The sequence below is a fragment of the Harpia harpyja genome, chromosome 3 (assembly GCF_026419915.1).
Source record: "Harpia harpyja isolate bHarHar1 chromosome 3, bHarHar1 primary haplotype, whole genome shotgun sequence".
Lineage (NCBI taxonomy): Eukaryota > Metazoa > Chordata > Aves > Accipitriformes > Accipitridae > Harpia > Harpia harpyja.
Window position 1 is genome coordinate 6,052,969 of NC_068942.1, and position 26,011 is coordinate 6,078,979.

Sequence of the window (26,011 nt, forward strand, 5' to 3'; positions counted from 1 at the left end):
AAAGCATGCAGAATTATTGGTACCAGTAAATGAAAAACATTGAGGTTACCCTTGCTTTCCAGAACGTTATTTTCTTTCCTATGCCTAAAGGCGTTTTGATGGCTGTCTTAATCATCTCACTCAGCATTGCTGGAAAACACTTGTTTTATTTTCAGCTAAATTGTTGCTATATGGGGGGAGGGCAATGGGGAAATGAGTTTCCCAAGTCAGGTCCTGCATTACTGCATTTAGTTGTTCTTGGCTCACAATTCATGCTTCTTTTCAGATAGCTGAGATTTGTTTTTCTGTGACTGGCATGCGTCGATATCTGGCTTCTCTCTGAGCTTTAAGGCTCAGTTGCTGAGAGACAACCTGCTATTTACAGAGGCAATGTTACGCTTTAGGGTTCTGTCAGCTAGCTACAATTCTCTAGGCCTTTCAAGTTGATCCTGTTAGTTCAGGAACCACAGCTTTTTGCATCTGGCTAGTGGTAGCTGGTAGTATCTGCCCGAGTGGGCGGGTTTGCCCATGCTTTGCTGTGTTCAGCCTTCAGTCAGGGGCAGATCCAGCAGTCCTGATTGCTTCAGGAGGCAAGATGGTTTTGATCAGCTATGAAAGGCACTGGTTTGTGGATCAGCATGTGCCATCTGAAATGTCTTAGCTGAGTAATGGTGTCTCAAAGCTGTTTCTTCAGTCGCTTCTTGTGGGTGATGAAAATGGAGTATTTTTCCTGAATGTGGTTATGTTCTTACTTAAAAAATGAAGAAGTGCGAATTGCAGCACTTCGAGTTTTGATATTCAAATTCTAGTCCTTTTTTCAAAAGGAAAAATGCTATAGGAATCATTTTGGTGTAATTATTTGAAAAGGTTTGATGCACTTAATAAACTCACAGACTAATGTGGGTTAGAAGGGACTTCTGGACATCATCTGGTCCAGCCCCCTGCTCAAAGCAGCTTCAACAAGAGCATGATGCTCAGGGCTGTGTACAGCTGAGTTTTGAATACCTCCAGATACGTAGATTTTACAGCCTCTGCAGAAAACATGTTCTAGTGCTTGACCACCCCCATGGTTTAAAAAAAAGGGGGGGGAGGGGAGAGAAATTCCTTATATTAAGTAGGAATTTTGCATGTTTCAACTTGTATCTGTTGCATCTTGTCCATCCACTGTTTGCTCCTTGGAAGAGTTTGGCTCTGTCTTACCTACACCTTCTCATTAGATAGTTTTAGACAGGAGTGAGATCCTGCCAAAGCTTTCTGAAAGCTGAAAAAAACCCAGTTCTCTCAGTTTCTCCCAGTACAACATGTGCTCTGTCCTCCTGATCACCTTGGTAGCTCTCTGCTGGACTCACTGTGGTATGTCAATGTCTATCTTGTACTGCAGAGCCCAAAACTGGACTTCAGGCTTGATCAGGTCACAGAGAATTTTAGAGGGAAATTGGCCATTACAGCTGATTCAGTGTCACGTTGGGCTGCTGACAAAAGTTTCCACTTCTTCTCCCCAAGGTGCCCCTCATGCAGCCTCCTTTGCATAAAATCTCACAATCATGCAGTTACCAGCTGTGACAGTTAGTCACTGATGTGACAGAAGCATCACCCAGACATAAAATTGAATAGCTTTCTCCTGGTTCAGGTTACTCTTCTGATTTCCCTAAGGCCTTATGCTTGCTAGACACCATGTAAGCATGTAGGACCTGGAGTTGTATCAGATATAGGGTAACATGAAACTGTAAGATTCCTTGTGGAGATCTTCAGTGGGCAAGGAAGGGATGACTTCAGTTGTCAGCAGTGGGAGAAACAGTGGTGTTTACACTGATCATACTGCTTATTCCTGTAAACCCTCTCAGTGTTAAAGCAGGAAGAGATGACATGGATGAGAAAGTGGAAAAAGTGGAAATGGTTTAGGGAGGGCTTTTTTTGGTTGATTTTGAGTACAGTAGCATTATTTAAGTCAAACAGGAAAGGCTCTGGTGGCGTTACTGGCATCAAACAAGAAAGACCCCTAGAGGCAAGGAGAAACTGAATTCACAGGGTCAATTGAAGCAACAGAGAGCAAAACTCTGTATTTTCTATTAACGTTTATATTTAGGGTAGTTGCTGAGACCTACCTTTTAAACTGATGCTTTGGGACAATAAACACCATGAAGATGTGAATTCTATCTCCTCTTTGTCCTGGGAAGTTGAAGGCTTGTTCAGAAGTCAGAAAAATGAACTGAAACAGTTGAAAGATAATTGGCATTGATCTGAATACATTTTATGCATATATTTACTGCTGAAATGCACGCCAGAGGGCAGTAAAGATATTTCAGCAATATGACTAGTAAGAAACAAAAGATATTTTCCTCTCTCCTTCAGAAGATGGAACTTTTGTGTATCCCCCAAATGAAGCCCACCTGAAAGCTGTAGGTTAGTTCATTGGAAATTATCATTTCCCTGAGGTGGTGTGACATTGAACAAGTCAATTTGTGCCATCTCTATAAAGGCATATCACTTGCCTATCTTTCAGGATATTATGAGGCTTAATTAATATTATTTTATTCTAATCAGGTTCTTCTACAGTCTCCATCTCCACAGTATCCAAATTACTTGCACAAGCTTATTAAGCAATGTGACTAGCATAATTACCTGTAGATTTTTCTGCCCTTTTCCCCAAGGAAAACTGTGGGTTTGTTTTTTTGTGGTTTTTTTTTAATTTCATTTCTTCTAAAAATAATTGGAACATTTTTATATTAAGAAAAACAAGGTTTGCTTATTTAATGCTGAAGTTAGTGTGTGCTCAAATTGGAGAAACTTTAATGTAGAAGATGATTTCACAGAAAAAGCTACAGAATTTTTACTGAATTAGGAAGTGCACTGATTTATATAGATGGTTATCTGACGCATTTTAAAAATGTTGAAATTAGTGAACAATCTACTGGGCAACCATTAGCTATCATAATTTTCTAGCTAGAAGTGGCTGTGAAATTTGGTCTCTCTGGAATGGTTTCCTGAGCAGAAGACAGCCCCTTTTGGCTGACTGCACTATTCCCTCTGTAATGGGGTTCTAGGAATGGCGATGGCGTAATGGAGCAGAGGATGGAGTTGGGACAAGAGAATGAGTTTTGTGAAACTCAGGAAAGCACTGTTTCTGCCTTAAATGTCTTGATATACTGCCAGATATATGGCCAATAAAATAGAGAAACTTAATCAACTGGTGTATGTGGGATCTGAGATCATTTATGTGTATGGCACATACTTGGTGGAATAGCAGTGATGAGAATCCCACAAGTTTTGAAGGGTATATGCTATTCAGGCAGAACAAAAATAAAGTTCAAAAGAGGTAGCACCACACTGCATGTGAAAGATGTGCCTTCAAATGTCTGCCTACGCTGTTTTGGTGACATACGTTTTATTTCTTTTGTCCTGTGTTGTCCTGGGTGTCTTCATGTAGTCACTAGATCAATGGGCGAGAGACTCTCTTATAGATTTGGTTTTATTGTGAATCCACTTTTCTGGATGGAATGGTGATGAGGGGTTTGTGGATAAATGATCACAAATTGATGTATTTAAATGTAACAGAAGGATGAAGAAAAATAGGTATTTTCTTTCACTATTTTTTTATTTTCAAAATGAAGTTTGTTATGGCCCTAAAATTAAATGAGTATTTTTCCTTGTTTAAAGTAAGAATTTACTTTATGAGTACAAATGTACTGAACGAGGGGTGAAGATAAAATGAGTAACAAGAAGGAGGTTATGAAAAAGGGAACAATCAGTGTTGGGGTAGAAATAAAATTAAATATATTCAACATGCAAATTTGAAGATGTAGGCATACTAAACAGTGGAATGACTGTAAATATTTTGAAGTTGTTCAAGTCAAGGGTGGTGCTGTGACTGGAATGTGACAAATGGATTATTTAATCCATCCTGAAGTCCTGTACATAATTTTCTGTAGGGAAGTAATAGAAAATTGAGGTAAATGACATAAAATGCAGTCTAGACTTACAAAGATGCTATCAGATTAACCTGGTTGTTTTGCAAATCTTCATCTAAAAAGTAGATGGCCTTATGTATTTAAACCAAGTCCTCTATGGAGGTGCAGTGCCACAAGGAAAATCTCTGGCTTTGCTAATGGAAGGAGGGACGTTAGTAGAGAAGTCAGTGTGGAGTGAATAAGGAATCATCTCATAGGGTTGATGTTTTTCAAGTAACGGTTTTAGGACCGATATACTTCAACATTTTCAGTAATGTTATTAGCCCAAAATGTGGGTCAGCTCTTGTTACGGATGCACGACCAACCAAATCCAACAGGTGTTAAAACTCAGATTTATTCTTCAGCAAAAGTTAGTTTGAAGTCCGGTAACATTTTTTAAAACCACAGGCTCAATGATGTAAAGAGAATTAATACTACACGGCTGACTTAAGAATTCCCAAGATTTAAAGTGATGGCTCAAAACGCGCATATCACTTACCTAAAAGCTGAGGGCTCTCTCCCTCGAGGAGTTACCTCGGGCGGTGCCCCGGCCCGAGGGGGAGTCCCCGCCTGCAGACCCACTGCTCCGAGGAGGACTGATTCCCACGTGTCCTCCGGCGGGACCCCATTCATACCCCTGTCGAATCTGACCTGTGGTCATTTAATCCTATTGGCCAGGAGGGTCACCTCGGTGTACCTGGCACATCTCCATCGGCCAGTTCAAATTTCAACCTGCAGCCTCCAGGGTTTCCTTCCCCTTCTCCCTTCCTGGAGAAGTTTCGTTTCCTGCTGGCAGGATGGGGGGGGCGGGATGTACTGCCACAGCTCTGATTAGAATTTTGAAATATTGCAAATAATTAGGATAATCAGAGCACAAGATAGCAAGAAATGATGACCCTCAGGAGCAGATAAAAGAAATAATTTGAAATAGAATGGTATACTGTGAACCTTCATGCACCTTAGGACAGATTACACACCAGTGAAAGTTTGTTGAGAGTTTATCCATTCAGAAGCAGTAGAAGGGGAGGAAGAGGGTCTGGGTGTTTTATCTGAAGAAGTGATGGGAGGTTGAGCTGCCGATGAAGTACAACTCTGAAAAAGGCAGATGTGATCTTTTGTCATATGGTCATTAATGAGAAATACTAATGTATCTCTATAATGAGACCTTGTATGGTATATTGTTTACACTTTCTGTCCATATTCGTTTAAGAAATAAGAATTCAACCAGGAACAGGTCCAGTGAGGTAACAGATGCTAGAGAAGTCTTGGGAGGAGCAAAGGGAGAGCAAGATTTCTTTAGTCTATTGAAGTGAATGCTGAAAAGGCATCCAGTTACTTATGTTTCTGAAAGCATCCAGCAGAATAGGTGCTAAAGAGGGGAGAAGTATTTGGCTAAAGGGAAATATATAGATTGATGATTAATAGATGTAGCTGAAAATGAGGAACCCCTCAGTGGAGGAGCAAGAGCAAAGTCCTGTTTGGGACAAAAAAGCTTTGGTTGCCCTGGGACAAAAGGGAATTACCAAAAGCTGTGACTGTAGGATGCAGAGTGGGTAGCCATTCCTATGTGCCCTGAGAGTGGTGGTGCTTGGCAGGGTGCGTTATTAAAATTGCTCATCTTGAAAGAGCTTCTTTTGAAGAGTTTCAACAGATTACAGGAAGCAGACAGCATGCCAACTGAATTTTTGCTATTTTCAGGTACCTCTCTTTGCCCCTTACCATCTCTTCCTTTCTTCATTCTGCCACTTTCTATGAGAGATGAAAGATACTCCCTGAATTGCTGTAGCTTCTATAGAAAGAAAGAACATAGTAGAGTTTTTGCTGTACCTTACATCTAGGTGTAATTATTTTTCTCCCGTTCTTTGGTGTAGTAGAGGAAGAAGGCTGAACTTGTACCTTTTTTAACCCTATTTAATATCTTGTTTATGCCTTGAAGATTTCTGATCTACAATCAAGTTCAGTATGTATTAAAACTTCCACAAAAATTTGAGGAAGAGGCTTTTTCTTGCATAACTTTATGCCTGTTGTGAAGGAGGGTGGAGGTTTGATGGCAGGTGACAGTTACCATTGCTCTGCCCAGTTAAGCCTAAATTAGAGACATCACAGTGTGCTGATCCAAAGTCAGTGTTCACCTGAAGGTTTCTCATCTGGCAACCCACTGTGTTTCTTTAGTCTGACAGAAAGTGTGACTAGCATGGAAATACCTTCCTGTATTGGGTGCAGGTGCCCAGGTGCTGGAGGGCTGCAGGGCGGCCTCTGTGAGGAGAAGAGGCCGGGGCTGCCCCATGCCGGACACGGCCGGTTCCAGCCGGCTCCAACTGCCAGGCACAGCTAAGCCCAGCAGCCAAGATGGAGGCACTTCTGTGATAATGTATTTGAGCGAGTAAAAAACGCTGTGCAGCAGCTGCGAGAGAGAGGAGTGAGGAAAATTGTGAGAGAAGCAGCCCTTGCGGACACCGAGGTCAGCGAAGAAGGAGGTGCTCCAGGCGCCGGAGCAGAGACCTCCTGCAGCCCCTGGGGAGGACCACGCTGGAGCTGGGGGATATTTCCTGAAGGAGCTGCAGCCTGTGGAGAGGACCCACGCTGGAGCAGGGAAAAATGTGAGGTGGAAGGAGCAGCAGAGAGGAACTATTGTGAACTGACCACAACCCCCCATTTCCCACCCCCCTGCGCTGCTCAGGGCGGGGGGAATGTAGAGGAGTTGGGAGTGAAGCTGTGCCTGGGAAGAAGGGAGAGTTGGGGGGGGTGGAGGTGTTTTGGGTTTGTTTCTCGCCATCAGAACCTATCTTAATTGTCAATAAATTACATTCATTTTCCCCAAGTAAAGTCTGCTTTGCCTGTGCCTAAATGTTAGGCAATCTCCCTGTCCTTACCTTGACCCATCACCTTTTCCATCTTATTTTCTCCACCTGTCCTGTTGGGAGGGAGTGAGAGCGTGGCTGGGTGGGGTCTGACAGCTGGCCAAGGTCAACCCACCACACTTCCTTAGGGCTTTTTGGTTTTAGACATATCCGTGGGCTCAACAGGTATCTTTTGCAAGCATTTTGTATAAGTTCTTAAGTGTTCTCTTTATGCTATTTGCAGGTTTCAAAATTGGCTGCATTGGTGCACTGCTGTATTTTTCAAGTAACTTTTAGTGTATTTTCACTTTTTTTTTCCCTGCTGATTAAGCTATGTGTTGCCTTTTAACTGATGAGTGAAATAAGTTGTTTACAGTTCTAACATTCCTTAATGATAATTAGTCCATACAAAGAAGCAAATCATAGTTTTAGATCAGGAGTTCTAAGAAGTATTCTTCTTAAAGAAAAATAAATAAACAATTGTGGGCAGCATGTCTGATTTCAGAACTATTATCCTGCCACTATAAACAACAATTTGCAGTAAGAAGTTTTTTATTTTGTTTAGACTCCTTTTAGAAGAAGTTATTTTTATTGGTTTGGCTGAATCAAAATATTAATGAAAGAGGGTGCAAAGCCTTTCAGTCCTTAGTGCAAAGCCTTAGTCCCAGGTGGAAGTGACTAATGATTGTTCCTATCTTGTGGTTGCTTAGTGATAATTGTGCAATAAATTAAGCTTCAGTCCAGATCTCGTAGCTGCATGGTGCACTGCTGTGGTTGGTACAGTGCACTTGTTAACAAGTTTCAGCAAAGGCCAAGGGCCAACTAAAACTGGAAGCAGCATGTTTCATCTCAGGTGATGGTTGAAGGACTTTGGCAGAGTAGTTAGTATGAGGAATTCTGCACAGTTTCTCCTTGTGTACTGTTCTGTTGAGAAAGTACTTTTTTGGTCAAGGTTGTCCATTTATCTAAATGCAGTGGCTTTGCTGTGGTGTGGAATTAAGACACTTGGAAAATGCTTCAATTTATTCAGTTGAACTTAGTAATAAATGGAGTAAGAGAATAAGGATAGAAACTCCCAGAAAGGTTTCTGTAGCTTACCTGTGGATTCTCATTTCTTCTACTGTAATGATTTTTGTTAAAATAGTTGCAAACAGTACAGCGCATTTTAGCTGTGATTAATTTTACAATTCTATTACAACCTCAGAAATTAATTTATTTGATGTTACATGCTCAGTGTTGTGTTGATTTGGTATTTTTCTTTATTCTTTCCTGTTATTCATGTGATGGCAAATTTAATTGCAGTACATGTCACTGATATGGTTTTATTTGTGCTCCATATCATCCAGTAAGACAGACAATTATTTATTCATCAGATGCATAAATCTGGCAGTAGAAGCAGCTAATGCTGAAATGTCTTTTTTTTGTTGAATTTTTGCATTGTTAGTTTTCCTATCATCTTTGTTTTCATTTCAGATCTTGAAGGTTGAATATGAGCTGGCATATCATGCCATTTTTCAAGTGATTCTGGGGTTGTTGATTGTTAGCCAGTGCTGAAAACTTCCCAGGCAGAAGTCTAATTTTGGGTTCCTAGTTTTGAGGACTAGCCCAAATTCAAAAGTTTTTGCAGATGTTTCCTTCTTTATTACTTCACCAAGAATATTCTCTAACATGCAGTGGGTAAGATTCCCATTTGCTAAATAGAGATTTCCCATTGCCTGGCTTTTGAAGAAGGTGGCTTCTTTAACTCCATTGATGCTGGATTTTGACGCTGTTCTCAACTGACCTTCCTTAATACATTACACAGCCTACCTTTCTAACTTAAAACAAAACCCCTAAATTAGTCCTTAAAAGATTTCAAAGAGAGATTAAGTACCATTCATCATGGTGGTTGCTACCATAGTCTGCAGATACAATTACTTCTCATCAAATCTAACTCTGCTGCTGTTCTATGCAGCAGCACGTAAAGCTGTGCATAGCTCACTGTAGCAGCTGCCAAGGTGATGCGAGTGATGCATTCCTCATGGTGTTTCCTTATGTTTTATCAGTCTATTAAAATGGAAATGGAGAAGTATCCAGCTGAACTTCCTTAGTAATAGCATTTGCAACTGCATATCTATATTTATCTCTGTCTCTTCCTGAGTGTCATGTGCCATGTTCCAATTTGAAATGTGATCTTTGGTCCAAACTGCTGTTTGGACAAGCATCTTAAAGTTGTACTGTTCTGTTTTTATTCAGGATGATTTGTCGGTAACCATAGGTGTCACTTTGGGAAGAAATTGTGCTCATTTAATGAGCTGGACATGGGGGGAGATCACTAAGCCGTGTCATAGTATTATGGACTACTGAAAATTGTTTAGCTTTAATTAATTAATAATTTTCAACAAATAGAGAAGCAGCAGTCAAAATGCAAACTAACTTATTATCTGTGTATTACAAACGAGTATGATATTTCCCTCTGCCTGTTCACCTTCTACGGCATGAAGAAAAAGGTGGTGTGATGGCATGGTCTAAGCAAGTGTCTGTCTTGGTGGTTTGGTGTTTCTTGCTGGCAGGTGGTACCAGCAGAAGAGCTCCATCGTCCACCTTTGTGCCATTCAGTGCCATGCAGTGGGAACTCTGCCCCATTCCCTGTTGTTATGATTTCCCTCCTGGGAAGCACCGACCTTGGCACTAAGGGATCTCCTGCGGAGAGTACTCTGAGGGGGCAGGCTCGGGAGCCTGGGCTGTGCACAGCAGCACACTGCTGCTAAAAACCAGGAGGAAACAGTTCCCTGTGGCAAAGTGCTGCCTCAAAGGCTTCAGTGAGGGAGTGCCGTGATGGCATATGACTTTGAAGGCCCTTCTTTATTATCATTTAGGAGTAAACAGCAATGCTTGCCACTCAGTAAGTGCTGTGATGTCAGTGTAAAAGGTGGAGCCAGGAGTTGGTGGTGTTTCCTTCCATAGCTTTTAAAGTTGAGTATTTTATTTTCTTTTTTAGAGCTGACTATCTAGATGCTTTTGTGATTTCAATGAGGCTGAAGAGGGCTTTAAGTTCTTCTTTCACCTTAAATATTTTGGCATAAAGATGCTTCTTAACATCTAATTGGTATAAATTATGAAGTACTGAGGCTTGTGTGAATGCTATTATTGATTTCCTCTGCCACATCTTAAATCCATGTGACTTTTAAAGTTAAGAGCTGGCTGCATAGATCCACATGAATTTGCCATGCTTTCCTACTAGGCTGAGCATTATTAATGAGTTACACCTTGCTGTGTGGTAGCACCACACTGACTAAAAGAATTAGTAAAACAAAAGCTGCTTATAGCAAGTCAGTCCTGCAACCTGTGCTTACTATCAATTCCTCTAAATGTAAAAATTCATTTATAGTTTGATTCCCTTAAATCAGAAATGGACACATTATATGTTTATCTGTGGTCTTTCTTTCCTATTTTAAATGAGATATATAGCTAATCTTTTTCTAAAAAGTAGTATTTTTAACCAGCATGGCTGGTCAAATTAAACTTGAGTGTTGTGGAAGAACATTGGTGAGAAGTCTATCATAGCAAATCTAAATAAAAAATGAAGAAAACTTGCAGTACTGAAGTACTTACAATTTTTCTGTGTTTAGTATGGACTAGGAAAGACTAGTTGGCAGAAATAGCAGTGGACTACAATATAGCAACAGTAGTTTTAGATCATGGAAAGTTACAAACTCTTGTGTATAAGCTTCTGCTAAATTTTACAAAGCAAATGGGAAGATGGTAGTGGCTGGGGCAAGGCATAGCTGGACAGTACCTGGTGTAAGTTACGTTTTTTCCTCTCTAAACAGGTTTTCACCTTTCTTCAGTTTTTAATTTCTTTTCCTCCTTGTGCAGTGGAGACAATGAGGTCTTTTAAGTTGTAAAGGTTGATTGTATACAAATGTACCCACCTAGGGCACTGATGTCTAAAAGAGTTTATTAACAGTCCATATGGAATATTACATGTTTGATGTTAGTTGAAATGGTTCTAGTCTAGAAACTATATAAATGGCATTGTTGATGTCTTGCATTACAATGGGCTTTGGTTGCTTTATCTTCTATAATACTCTGACTTTTTTGTAATGTAGCGATATTTTCTCGTTGGAAGTAATCCTGCAGAAACCAAATACCGTGTTTTGAAAATAGATCGCACTGAACCAAAGGATTTGGTTATAATTGATGATAAGGTGAGTGCCTCTCTATTTAGGTTTTTTTCAGTTATTCCAAATAATACCATCTATATGGGGGTGAATTTAAATATTACACATTTAGTCTGTTTCAACAAAGGTATGTTACAGAATTGTAGAGTCATATAACAATTGAGGTTGGAGGGGATTTCTGGAGATTGTCTAGTCCTACCCTCATGCTCAGAGCAATGTCAACTAGATCGGGTTGCTCAGGGCTATGCCCAGTTTTGTTTTGAGTACAGCTGGAGACTCCACAACGTCTCTGGGTAACCTATTCCAGTGTTCAGCCGTCCCCACAGTAAAAATGCTTTTTCTTGTGTTCAAATGGAATTTCCTGTATTTCAATTTGTGCCCATTGCCTCTTGTCCTTTGACTGGATACCACTGAGAAGAGTCTGCCTCAGACTTCTTTACTTCCTTCTACCAGGTATTTATACACATTGATAAGATTCCCTCTGAGCTTTCTCTTCTGCAGGCTAATCAATCCCAACTCTCTCAGCTTCTCCTCATATGTCAGATGCATACAGTATTAGCATGAAAATTACTAGTTACAGTATCGGAGAGGCCACAAGATCTCCAAACAGCACGTTTAATGAAATTTTCCCAAGTTTTTCAGTTTATTACATATATGCTCCTAATGGTTTTCTTATGTTCAGCTATGCTGTTCTAAGTGCAAAATAAATGTAACTACTATCTAGCCAAATTTTTAGTGTTTCTGATACATCATGTCTGAAGCAAAATAAACAGCAGTGACAAGAGTTTTAACGGACACACTTGATTCCTTTCCAAGAAGTTTATGGTTTAAAATCTTAACACTTAAGATTTAGAAATGTTTGAATTCATATGTGACCATGACTATTTCTATTGCAGTGAACAGTGAATTTTGTGCATAAAATCTTGTACTCGTTGGTAGGACGGAAGCAGGACCCAGGAGATGTAAAGCAGACGTTTAGTTTATTGTATATTAAATAAATTCTACTATTCTCTGACATGAAATAACATTTAACTACCAAAGAAGTAACTTTAGTGACTTTTATTTTAAAGCATGTGTATACGCAACAAGAGGTGAGGGAACTTCTTGGCCGTTTAGACCTGGGAAACAGAACAAAGATTGGGCAGAAGGGCTCTTCTGGGTTATCTCGAGCTGTCTCTGCTTTTGGCGTAGTAGGTAAGTGTTTTGTTTGGTTTTATAAAATCTCTTATTTCTTAAGGAGGTGAGGCTTACTGTGTCATGCTGTATATCTTTCTGTCTCCCTTTGATTTTAATTTTTTTTAAACTGAAGATGATTGAGAAAGTCCATTCTCAAAGATAAATAAGTTTCTATGTATTTTGTGAAAACAGGTGGCCAGTACAGGGGTGCGAGTTGTCCTGTAAGTAGTTTCCTCTTTGTCACTAAGGGAGAGATCTAGGAAATAGCCAAACTCTAGAAGTTTGGTTGAAGATCTCATCAGACTCATCTGATTGTAGGATACGAATCACATGGAACCTGGCCTCCTGAATTCCAGAGCTCACAGAATGCTTTTTTAAAAGAAAACAAAAGTTGACAACCTTTATTAGGTTGTATTTCTTCATCACGCACTATTCAGAAAGGTGACTTTAATTTTCATTTTGGTTAACTTTTTGCAGTGACATATTAAAAGATTTCTTTTTCATGTTTGAACAAGTACAACTGCCTAGTATATCAACTGAATTTTTAAATGCTGATCAGCTGCCCATAATCCTAGAGAATTGCTTCAGGGATTTAATATCTTCTAACTTCTTCTGAAAGTCACTACTTTCCTGCCTATTGTCAGATACTGAGGTTGCTACATTGATGGGTGATGTCTCCAAAGTAAAAGTTAATGTGTGCTCTGACAGCCCCCAAGAATACTCTGTGCTTTATTTGCATCAATATGCACCTGGACATCTAAATCCAAAGCTGCAGAGGAGGTGGAGAATGCAATTACTTTAAAAGATGCTCCTGAATTTTGCATAACAACCAAAACATAAGAAAATATTATTAGTATTCTAAAGTGGCAGATTAAGCAAACTTTCTTCTATATTCTTTTTGCCCATGAAGCATTTTGGAACTTATCAATGGATCCACTTTTCTGAAATTCCTCAGATGAGGTTTATGTGCCTTATTAATTTAAGAGTATTAATAATATGGGTAAATGTAAAGAAGCTTCTAACAGTCTTGCAACATTGGCTGTTTTTGCACAAGCCATCAGTGCTCACTATCTAAATATGTGATAATATATTCGGTTGGTAAGTGGTTGTGTTCAATGAAAATTTTGCATCCCAATTGTATGTTTGTTTATATGTACTCTTCATAACAGGAAAGTTTCTTTTCTGTAGCTGGACAAATGTATTGGTTATCAGATATGGTGTACTATTTCTAGATTATTTTTTTTTTTTAGAAGTAACGTGCTGTCTTAGTGATCTTTAGATTATCTTGCACTTTTAAAGTATATGCTTTAGATGTCTTCTGTCTTGATCCTATCTAATCATATCTGTATAAACATGTAATTTGAGGGAATGCAACTGGTCATTTATTTCTGCCTCCTGGCTCAGGTCAGGAGGACAGGACTATATTTTGTAGAATTGGAAAGGGCGGCTTTGTTCTGTTCTCTGGTTATTTCATTAACCAGAGACAGTGCTTTCAGTGCACTCAGAATGGGGTTGCTGATAGGCTAAGTTCTGCTTCACTGTATAGTGTTTAAAAGTAGAAATCATTTTTAAATGGAGAGAACCAGGTCAAGGGGAAATGCTGGGTTACTTATCAGACTTTGGTATAACATTTGGTGAAATTCAGAGGATAGAGGCTGTTCATGTAAGTGATTTCGGTACCTGGAGGATACAGGAAGAACTTTGACTGCTATTTAACAACTGAAAGTCAATAGTCTGGCTGCTTCAAATGGAAGATTTTGTTTCTTATTGTCAGCAGGGTCTCCTGTCCTTGTGCCCGTGAGAGCATTTTTCGCAGGGGGGCTAATAAGGCAGAAGAAAAGTTTGCAGTTCATTCGATCACATTGCAGCCTCCAGCAGTGACAGGGAGGAGAACGTGTGCTTTGCTCATCCTTCTTCTTTAATTTATAATGCAAAGCTAAAAGAACTGGATATAAATACAAGTAAAAATGTGAATTGTGAGGGTTGGTTATTTCCCCCCCAATTAATATATTTGTTGACAGTGCAGCAGTGGCTGAGTTTCAGGCTCTTTACTAGTAGCAACCCACCAAAGCAGCTACCTCCAGGAGCTAATTCATGTAATTTATTAGTTATTAAAACTTAGTACTGCTGTATGTATTTGAATTTATACATTTGTATTGTATTTAAAGGTTTGATATGCTTTTTCCTAATGATATGTAATAGAGACATCCAAAGAAGCAACTCGGTGAAGAAGCATGGCTATGCCCTGTAGCAGTGGGCATGATTGATGGTTGGACTCGATGATCTTGAAGGTCTTTTCCAACCTAAATGATTCTATGATTAGGGAATGAGGGTGGAGGTTTCAGAAGCTGCCTTTTTATAGGCAATAAAGCCAGACACTGCCTGTTCTGCCTCCTCAGCCCTCTGGACTTCAGTAGGGTCAAGTGTTGGTATATGAGAGAGGAAATAGAAAGAAAGGATTACCCCTGATGCTCTGAATGGCTAATCTGGGGGAGATGCTGCTGTAGACAGGGAATTTAATTCCCTGCTGTTAAGGAGGGAGAGCACAAATGTGTTGTAGTACCCTCAACTCCTTTTGCTGTTCTGTGCCCCTACCCAGTAGAGAATACATAAACCTGAAAAGAAAATTGGAGATTGAGATTCCTCCTTGCCCTGGAAAATTAACCTTTTGGTATCTGAAGTAATTGGGGTATGCCTCGCTCTGAACAATGAGAGTCCTATAAAAAGCAAATACAAGTATCTTAAGTAGACAGCAACTTACTCTGACTTTTCAGTGTCTTAACTCTGCTACCTAATTTTAAAAATATGCACGGTGGAAGGGAAAAAAAGTAAAAACTATGTACTTCATTGATTAACACTTACTGGAGGTAGATTGTAAGGCTCTGTGTCTATGTATATTTTTGTATGTGTATATATATGCACATTATATATATATAACATTAAGAACAAACAAAAATTCTATGAAGTCTTGAAACAATTCTGATACTGTTTTTCTTAATATGTTTGATCAGATCAACACAAACATCCATCTAATAGCATTTTAATGCTGTTGTAACAGGTTTTGTCAGGTTTTTAGAAGGCTACTACATTGTGTTAATAACAAAAAGAAGAAAAATGGCAGATATTGGAGGTCATGCAATATATAAAATAGAAGATACAAATATGATCTACATTCCAAATGACTCTGTAAGAGTCACTCATCCTGATGAAGCCAGGTAAATAATGGTGGTAAACAGTGTGTACTTTTTGAATATTTTCTAAGCAGTGGTGAACTGCAACTAGAAATTTCGGTCATGGATTTGCTTCTGTTAGTATGTCAATCAAGCCATTTTATCTTAGTTGATAAATTAGTGTGGAAAAATGGAGAATGGACCACAAGTTCTGTGGCCTCTAACCTGGAGGGTAAATATAACTGTTACAGTCTTTCAGAGCTTTTTGTCCACATCTCCACGTTACCTACATGTCAAAGCTACATCCTAGCAAATGTGCACCAGGAAGCATCCAATATAAACATTGTTCTTTCAAGGGCAAAGTAGTGCTAATACTGGTTTATATTGTTTGGGGTACTGTTCTTTTGCTAGTAGCTCTACCATAACGTTAATCTCACCTGAAGAGATCTTTTGTGCCCTTCAGAAAGTGCTGAGTAGATTATTTAATGATTCTGTGCTGTCAGAATCTTGTGAATGTTGCTGTTGTAAAGGGTAAGTTTAGCTTCTTTTTTCCTTTGTGACTTTTTTCTGAAGAAAGAAATTTGAGCCTTTGATCTGCAGAGAACCTTGTATGAAATGTACAACTACGTCCTGGCAGTGTTTTTATCAGGATGGGGAAACTTCTATGAAATACTAGGCAAATGGTATTAAACTGCTTTTCAGTCTGTACCAAGTGTGAATAGTCAAAAAGTGATGGATTATGATAAACTGATGTCAGGTAATAAATCAAGCCAATGGTAACTATTAAAAAAGTTTCCACTTTAAGGTATGACTGATCGTAAACCTCAGTCTCCCCTCTTAGAATGCAGCAGACCATATTATCTAACCTGTATATTTATGGTGTTAGCCATTTTATCATTCATAGACAGTGTTATGGTTTCTTCTGAGAATTTGCAAGGGTATGACAGATTGAAGTAGAAATTTCTTCTCTCGTTCATTTATTTGAGAATAACTGTGAAAGTCTTTAATTCTTATATAGTATTGTTGGGAATTTGCTTGTGTAAGTCCTAGAGAATTTGACCCACATATGTGGAAAATAGAGCTACAACTTTATCTACAACTGCCTAAAGAAACTGAGTATGTATGTGAGTAGACACTGGGTTAAAAAAAAAGTCTATTTGATTTATTTAATCCAGATGCTGATATTCTAGTGGAATTACCTGTCAAAACAATAACAGTAAGATAGGAAAGGAACATATGGCAAGAGTCAATATTTATATGTAGTTTAATTTCAGAGATACTCTGAATGACTTCTTGGGGTCTGTCTGGTTAAACTAATAATTTTCCCTTTAACTTGAATTATTTTGCTAGGTATCTGAGAATCTTTCAAAATGTGGACCTTTCTAGCAACTTCTATTTTAGGTAGGTATTAGTTACTAATTTCTTTTAAAAAAACTGTATACTTACACTTGCTGTAAGATTCTTCTTTTAGATTTTGATACCCAAGATCTTTACGTTGGTATTCTGGGGAAATAAGACACGTGATCACCCTGCTTGTCCATTTTTGTCTGTGTCTTTTGAACCTGCTTTCTCCTTCAACAAATTGATTAGGAATGTAGTCTCCATGGAGTTAGAAACTATAGAACTTTTCCACTGTCTGTTGAGCCTTGCCAGATGATGCAGTTCTCTCTTTGGAAAAGTTTTCGGGGGGGTTTGCTTGTCCTGTTAGTTTTTCTTTGTTGATTTCATTTTCTAGAAATAAAGCTTTGTCTTGATTCAGAAACAAAAGATAGAGAGATAGGTCCTCATCTAAGATACACCCTGTGTAGGGTACATCTTTCATAGGGCCTTCTAGGCATTGCTAATTCTCTTGCTTGTTGTTTCACAAATGCCATACATAAGACAAGTTTCTGTGTCCCAGCTACTATTACATATGAGATCTTTGGGACAGCAGAAAAATGGGGGAAATGTGGTGATAAACCTGGTAGTAGTAGTTAGAAGACTTTGACTTAAACTAAACAAAAAAACCTCCTCTTGCAAGTACTGAAAGGTGTATCAGTCTAGAAGAAACTTCCTATTGGAAAATAAAGGCTTTTTGTCACAACTGTATCTCTGAAGACAAAACCTACCAAAGGTTCATGTCTATTTTGTGGTTTTGCATGGGAAGGCTTTTTCACAGTATAAAACCTGAGGTTTTCTTCCATGCTTTGTGTCCCAGCCCTAACATTGTACAACTTTCTTTTTTTTTTTCTTCCCCCTGCCACCCCGCCCCCAACTTGGAGATGATGCATATATACTGTTTCTGTGGCAGTACGTAGAGGGGAAAGGAGAAGGTTGTTTTATCTCTCTGATAAACACATTTATCAGCTTAATTTAAATTGTTCTTGCCTGAAATCATAGCATATTTTCTGCATGGTTTTCATATAAATCCTGAACAGAACTAGAAGTTAGTTATAACAAAACCTTTGGTCTAAGGGGAAAATGGAGGAATAGCCTGAACAAGTCTTTTACTGGCATACTATTTAAAGCTTCTGTTACATACAAACTGAGCATGGAACAGATCTCCCCCCCCCAACAGATAAGCCTGTCAGGTTGTTATTACGGGTTAGACTTTGTTATCCTTAGTGATAAATCTAAATGTCCAATGTTTAAGTAATTTTTTTTAGATCATTAATGAATATCTAGAACTTACAGGAGAGCCAGTAATCACTGATGCTGTCTTAGACTAAAATGGAAATCTGTGTGTATTTCTGATTCAAGTGTTGTGTAAATTTGGTTTCTCCTTGGGGAAATGAATCCTAGTGGCCTATAAAATTTAGCAATTAGTGTAGAGTGTTGTCAGTATAAAAGACACGAGTTGCAGAATTTGTTACCATTGTGGAACTAATAAAAAAAAAAAACCTTTTGTTTATTCAGCAGCCACTGTCTTAAGATGCATCTGTGCTGTAATCACAGATTTGAGGACAGATAACAGTTTTTATGGACCAAATTTCTGGCTGTTTTGAGTTCTGGTAGTAGTCAGAGAGTAGTACTTAAATCTCAGAAGACTAGGTTTTCTCTGTATATGGATATTTGTGGTGGAATAGCTATTTTTGACCTTCAGGACTGCTTCTTGGGACATAGTGAATTAAGTTTGTTGATATGCTTTGTTCAAAAGGCATGTTCAGTTTGCAGTTATAAGAAGAATATAAATACAATTTCAGCTATTGTACTGTAAACAGTTTCTATGTTTGTAAAGCTCCTTTTCGAAATAATTTGTATAGTTTGCCATTGTAGAATCAGAATCTGTGTATCTTGTTTAAAAGTCTTTTTTTAATGGATAAAATAGTACTGTGTTAAATATAAGTACAGATGGAGAGTAAGGGTTTCAGAAAAGCCCTGTGCGTCTACAATTATTAATGAATGTTAACTGTCTATCAGTTACAGCTATGATCTATCTCACTCCCTTCAGTATAATCTTACTGTCCTGAGAATGCCACTTGAGACATTAAAAACTGAAACAACCCAGACCCGACAAGAGAGTTTTGATATATTTGAAGATGAAGGACTTTCAACACAGGGTGGAAGTGGTAAGCAAATATGCCTAATTAAACTAATGTTGTTGGTCATGAGTACATTTAGAATATGTTCCACTTAAGTTTACTTTTAAGAAATATTTGGGTCTTCTATGTTGATCAGTAGTCTCATAACAGTCATAAGTTAATAAAAGATTATGTAAAGTGCTAATTACAGACATTTGAATTTGAACAATGCCATTTCTAGAGGTGATTAATAATTGTTTTGTTAATTTACATTGCAACTCAGGGAGATAATTGAGCATGCTGATATTTTTTAACAATCGATTATTCAACTGACTTGTAAGACTCCCAATAGGAATGAATTACAAAGACAGTGGGAAGCAATAGCTAATTAAGTACTAATAAATCTTTTGGTTTCATGTTGGAAAATATTGATGACAGAAGAATTGTGTGAAGTTAGTGTCAACTTGATGTAGTAAGTACCATCAGGAAGTCTAAGAAAAATTGTTTTCAGTTGAAAACTACAGACTTCACTTTCAATTTAACATATTCATAAGAGTGTAAAGATGACCAGACAGCTAGGAAAACTATTGTCTCTCCCTTTTCTTCACACACATGCACGCGCGCGCGCACATACACACACAAAAAGTTTCCCCTGAAATTCTTAATATTGGATTTCATTCTATTGAAGTTGATGTTTTTCATGTTTTATTGTCCTATGACTTGTACTAATTACCTGGATGCTTGTCAAAAAACTACTTTTTTTTTTTTTTTTTTTTACTTTTTGGTATTGTATATGTGACACTACTTTTTTCCTTGTTTAATCATGAAATATCAGAAACAACAGTGCTATCTTTGATTTATATGGAGTATGTTGCTGTAAAAGTGGTCCCAAAAAGCTGTGGAGATTCAACTAGCCTTTTTAGGCAGTAATAGAACATCATGCTGTTTAAATACATCACTGATAAGCAAAACAGTAGGATAGAGAAAGTCTGCTACTATTTTGCTTAACACTATGGACTTGATATGGAAGCCAGCTTAGATGCAACATCTGGATCTGTGCTTGTATTGGTTATAGAGAGGCTCAACAGCCTCTCTGCATTACCACCCTTATTTGTAGTCACCTGCTGTATAACCTCTGTTCCACAGAAAATATAATACACAGAGAAATATGATACAAAAATCCCACTTCTCCTAAAGTAACTCTGGTTCTTTGAGATAGTGTGAATTGCATGACTCGTCTTCCATCTCTTCTAACCCAAAATGAATCTTCCGAGGCACTGAAGGAATTTATTGGTCCTGTTTTCTGTGCCTCCAAAGGGGACTGTGAAGGTCTGACAAGCACATAGTTAAAATACAGAAATGCCTGAAACAATCCCTGACCCAAATTTATGCAAGATAAACTTGGACACTGTCCACCCTGTTGTTTTTGACACCCTTTCATTACAACACCTAGATTAGACCTACACTGACTACAATTCAAAGAATGATAATGAACGTTAGGTAAGTAACTAATCATCTTTGAAACTGGAACTTATTATGTTAAATACTTGTAAACATCTATCACACTCTCATTTAAAAGCCTAAAAGTAATGTTGTATACAGTATGCCCTAAATCTAATGGCAAAATGGAAAGATAATCAAATAATGTATTTCCTTTTAAAGAAGAGTGATCCACCACGCGCCCCCCCCCCCCCCGAAAAAGATACTACTAACATGGAGATATATATCAGGATATCAGGAATTGGTTGTCAAATACTACAATGGCAGAAATGACCATAAAGAGCGGAGGGAGCAATAATTCCTCCTCTGCAAAGGCTTTATCAGCAAGATCCCTTAGGAATCCATACAGTGGCATCATCTCTTCTATGTCTTTGTGAAAACATTAGGAGATAAAGATGCCATAACCTTGACCCCATCAGCAGTATGCTGATAGCACACACAACTCCATTTTCAGTAGATATTAGTAACATACCTGTTGATATGATAGAATATCTGTAAGAAATAGCTGCCTGTCATTCAAGAACAAATTATCACCAAAGTAATGCTGCTAGAAATGAAAGAGGACAAATCGCTGACGAAGCGCTCGTGGCCAGGTTCTGCTGAACGTATACACTCCTTCACCAAAATGGTTACATCTCTTTTTCCCTGGGCTTACGGTAAATTGGGTGACTAGGTAGCAACAGTTTATTCAACAGCTGTATTTTCACCTTCAGTCTGTTATGAGAACTCATCTTTTTCCTGCAGCAGAACATTTGGCTGCTATAATTGACATACATACTGCTACGATATAACGTCCTGCCAGAAACTTAATTTGAAAAAACTACACAAAAAACGTGGGTAATAGAGTTCTTGTCCTATTCCTTCTCTTTAAGATTCAGACTCTTTCAATTCCCTTCACCACCTTTTAGTGCCAGTTGTCATCTTGGTCCTGATTTTTGAAACAGAAAAAGGCTCAGGCTCCAGATATATCAGAAATTGAATTTTAATTTGTAGGTCTACAACAGCTGCATTTCTTGGTGTCAGTGCAAATTAGGAAAACCATGCTAAATTATGTAAGAAGAGGATTGGCATGCTTTTTGTAAACGTGGCCAGGGCTATGCATGATCTTCCAGAGCCTAATAGGTAACTCCAGAGCTGACCCAGATTTGGAAAGCTTATAAAGTCCTCCTATGAAAGTATTTTTGTCTTAACTGAAATTCACAACTTGATTTATTTCCCTTAATATCAAATCCTCTGCTGCTACCATGCAGAGATCTCTTTTCAGTACTGGAAGTATCAGAAACTTCTGCATGAAGGCACTCAAATGCTACAGTGACTAGCAACCGTAGAAAAATTGTAAATCCTCGTAAATGCTGAACTTCAGCATGTGCTTGAAGTTATCTGTGTATGGCAAACTTCAAGGATGCGAGTAAATGATATGCTGAGTTCCAGTCAAGGGAAAATCAAAATAAAGGTCCAATGACCTGGATTTTAAAACAGTCCAATGCAGGTAAGCTTGTTTTTTAATTGCTAATGCATTTTCATTGTAACAACGTCCTAGGTGTATTTGGGATTTGCAGTAAGCCTTACGAAAAGTATGTGTGGAATGGCAAGCTTCTGGATGCAGTAAAAAACATTGTTCATCGTGACTGGCTGCTGTATATTATTCACGGATTCTGTGGGCAATCGAGTATCCTTTTACCGTTGTAACAAATGTTAGTGTATCCATTTTTTTTAAAGAAGTTTGAACATGTGAAATACATTTAATTTCTTTGTCATGTAAATACTTTTCAATTTTAGAATGATTGGTTGGCTTTTATTTTCATTACTTTTCTAGGTTTTATGCTAAATAAAAAAATACGGTTATGTTCTTATAACAGGGCCCTGACACAGGTAGAGTGCATTCTCAGTGAGGCACTGTCTGTAAGCATGGGCTTTAGTAATAAAGAACTTGAGAGGATTTTAAGGCTCAGCTGTATTTTTTCACACGTATTTGAAGAAAGGGAGAAAAGCTAAACCAAACTGAATTGCTGACATAGGAATGTTCTCTTACTAATCTTCTTTAAAACGTTTTTTAGTAACTGAGATTTGCAGAAATTCTTGTATTTACTCTGTTTCTGTTGAAGATGATGATAGAACTTCAGGCCTGCTGTGTGAAGAGGGTTAAGTAAACTCTAGAACATCTGAAAATCTTTTTTTTCTGACTATGTTATTTAAAATGTGTAAATGGGTCTATGTACATTGTAATAGGAGGAGAAAAAGTCCAAATGCATATCACGCTCCAAAGAAATGCCATCTCAACATCTTAGTTGATAAGAATTTAGTATATTACAGAGACACTGATCATCAACAATATCATGTTAGTTTAAAAGCCCATCAACAAATATCTGGGGAAGCAAATACAATTATGAAGTTAAGGTTAGTGGTGTCTTTGCAAAATTTAATTTTGCTTTTTCATGATTGTAAGGCTGCTGGTCATTGGTTTAGTCCCCAGATGGAAAGCTAGATCTGTTTTTATATAGCACTATTTCACCTGTGGTCTTACTTAATCAAAGTAGTAGCTGTGGATCTGACCACCAGTATTATGCATGCAGCTGCTTAGTGAGTGACAGTAGTCTTTGCTGTAGGTATTTGATGAGCAAATGTCTTCTTCCCTCTTGTGCCTCCCTTATGCTAAGGAAGCAGTGATAGTCACGCTAGACATCTGATTCTATCTTTTTTTTGTTTTTAATAAAAAATAAAAAGCCTAAAAGAAAGCCACTACTGTATCTGTAGCTGTTTGCCTCTGGTTTTCAGTTGTTGTTACTTAAGTAGTTGCAATTTATCTTCTTCTCCAGACAAATAATTAGAGGGTGACTAATATACCTGATCTGAAAATAGAAGCTCCCAGGCTTTAATCCCAGTATTCACAAAAGCAGTATTTGCAGGCCAAGGTGATTCTTATACCTATTTCACCTCCATTGTCACTTCATAAAATAGAAATACTTCTCTATCTTGTGAAAAGTGGTTGATGTATTGTAATGTAGATTCCATTTTCAGAGTTCTTCAAAGTGATTGTTGAAGAATCTCTCTCCCAGCTGCAAAAGAAATTTGGAAATGATACTCATCACTGTTACGGAGATTTTAGTAAATCAGATGTTTCAGTGTCATACACCTCTTTTACAGTTTATTTTTGCTTGCATGAAGTAAGTGAACAAAAAATTGCATGTGACATGTAAACCTTAACTTCTCTTTCAAGAACTGTTAATATACGGTCGCCCTATATATGTCACTCTGATAGCCAGAAGATCAAGCAAATTTGCTGGAACGCGTTTTCTGAAACGAGGAGCAAACTGTGAGGTAAATTTAAATGTAATTTTAGGGGTTTCCCCCTGTGCCCCAACAATATGAAAGCTTGAGCTTGACTGACTGGAGAACTGAAATATTTTAGAGGGTTGTTAGGGTTTTGGCTGTAAATGATGCTATTAAATAATGTTATCACACTATCATTACATTTTTAATTGAGATAATAAAGCTGTCCTTAAAATAATAAGTCTTAATAGGCATTTTTTTTTTCCTACACTTAGAGATAATGTTATTTCCCAAATAGAGGAAAAAAAATAGAAATCTGGTAATATACTTGTAGGGACAAATGGGAATTTAACCTTCAGTGGTGTTCTCACTACAATGATTTGGTGTCTTACAGTTTAATTGTACTCTGTTTGTAAAGATCAGTTCTCTATAATGCATGCAGCTCTGAAGTGTCATGTCTACATCTTATGTGTATTTCTGGTTTTTTTAGGGAGATGTTGCTAATGAAGTGGAAACCGAACAAATACTTTATGATGCTTCAGTTATGTCATTTTCTGCAGGGAGTTACTCTTCCTACGTTCAGGTTCGAGGATCTGTCCCTCTGTACTGGTCTCAAGATATTTCAACTATGATGCCTAAGCCACCCATAACATGTATGTACAAATTATTCTTTGTGATAGATAATGGCTAGCGCTGTGTTCTAAAGGAACACCTGAGAGACTAAGTGAAAACTAAATTTGCAAAAATGAACAAATTGTCTATGCATTTGTTCTTTGGGAAGCCATAATTTAAGGTGAATCAATGTTCTTTATAATAAACATCAAGGCATACAAACATTCAACCATATAAAAAGCTGCATTTGGTGAAATTAAGTAGAAAAAAAATCTCCATCTTAGACTTCATGTTCAGCAATGGAATACAAAAAACTTCTGTTTGGACATGTCAGCTTTCTTTGTGCTCACTTTGTATACAGAGTTAGCTACATTCATCTTAGTATTGTGGATAAAATTTTGAACCTATTGAAAATAGTGGAAAACATCTGGGCTAAGTTTAATGGGGCCAGAATAATTGCTCTTTGTAAGCATGTCATGAAAGTTTTGGTTAAGAAGTCGCTTCCAATTTGGAAAAGGGAAGATCTTTTTTTAACAGCTTTTGCATGAAAAGAGGGGCAAGTATGTAATTGTATGATTACTATCAGAGAATTAGTATGTATTTTTTGAAGAGTACTTTTAAGGGAAAACGATTTAAGTGACTCTACAGCTCACTTAATATCATCCTGAATATATTTATTTATTGCAGTGGACCAAGCGGATCCTTTTGCACATGTTGCTGCTCTTCACTTTGACCAAATGCTTCAGAGATTTGGCTCTCCCATTATTATTTTGAATCTTGTGAAGGTACAATATTTTGAATGTGTTCTATATGTTTTCTGATTTTTAATATTATGCTTATTTCTGTAGAGTCTCTGTGTAATTTTGGTTGTGTTCTAAACTAGTATTAGCTTATAAATGGAATATTTTCTTCATAAATCTCATCCTACACAGTATAGTACATAACCCTCTAACTGCTTCCACTACTGCCCTTCAAAAAAAGAAGTTTCCCGTGTTTATAGACTTCTTCCAGTAACCTTTCTCTGTTGGTTTCAGGTTTTTGCTATTATCCCTTAGATGAGAGTAAGTCCAAATAAATTTACCACTAAATTTAGTTTAGCACTAAAAAATACTAAAATAGCATGGTTCCATGCAAAGTGAAGTTTGTAGGCTTCTTGACACAGATGACTGAGTTATTTGAAATATTATGATAAAGACTTATCTTCTGTTGTTTGCTCCACCTGGTAGACTCACGGAAGTATGAGCGGGAGGGAAAACTGAAGCATCGGGTGCTAGCTAACGGGCAGTGCTATTGGCAGCAGGGCTGGACTAGTAGGGGGAGCTTCATGATTGCTGCAGTAATTCAATTCAATTCACTGCTGTGTGAGAGGCTGTGGTACAAACAGGTGGCACTGTAATTTTGGATATTACAACTTGTATTTGTGTTGGTGTTTTTTTGTTTTGGTTTTTTTCTGTTCTGATCCAACAATTTTCTGTGGTGGTGTACGTTTCCACATTTGAGTTTAATATATTGATTTGTTTTGCTTGAATCATATCTTATTTCTTTTTAGTCTTTAAAAAAAATGATTTAATTTATCGTGTTGTAGAACATTTTATATTCAGTAGAAAAAAGGATCTTTTATGTGCATGTAGGATCCGTTCCTAGTATTAAAAAAACAGGGAAAATACAAAAGGAAGGCTTTTAAAACTCTTAAGTTGTAATAAATGGCAACCAGATAACCTATTTTCTATTTCTAGAAGCTTTCCTGTGTAGGATTGCTTTTAAGACTGTCCAAGAGTCTGTGGAATCAACTTGGGATAGCATTTGTTGACAAGAAGATGTTTTTATCTCTTGCAGCCATAGCTTTCAAAAGCC

The 26,011-nt window shown here is 37.8% G+C and overlaps 1 protein-coding gene across 2 annotated transcripts in view; it reads left to right on the top strand.

Moving 5' to 3' along the window:
• FIG4 (FIG4 phosphoinositide 5-phosphatase) overlaps positions 1-26,011 on the top strand; it is a 75,062-nt gene that overhangs the window by 1,465 nt on the left and 47,586 nt on the right. For both annotated transcript variants that reach the window (XR_008234270.1, XM_052781246.1), the window contains exons 2-10: positions 10,858-10,956; positions 12,000-12,123; positions 15,164-15,320; positions 16,626-16,676; positions 18,675-18,823; positions 21,816-21,944; positions 23,493-23,593; positions 24,036-24,198; positions 24,845-24,942. Coding sequence is in view for 1 of the 2 variants with exons in the window: in XM_052781246.1 (XP_052637206.1) it covers positions 10,858-10,956; positions 12,000-12,123; positions 15,164-15,320; positions 16,626-16,676; positions 18,675-18,823; positions 21,816-21,944; positions 23,493-23,593; positions 24,036-24,198; positions 24,845-24,942 (1,071 nt within the window). In the remaining variant the exon portion in view is untranslated. The remainder of the gene's footprint in view (positions 1-10,857; positions 10,957-11,999; positions 12,124-15,163; positions 15,321-16,625; positions 16,677-18,674; positions 18,824-21,815; positions 21,945-23,492; positions 23,594-24,035; positions 24,199-24,844; positions 24,943-26,011) is intronic.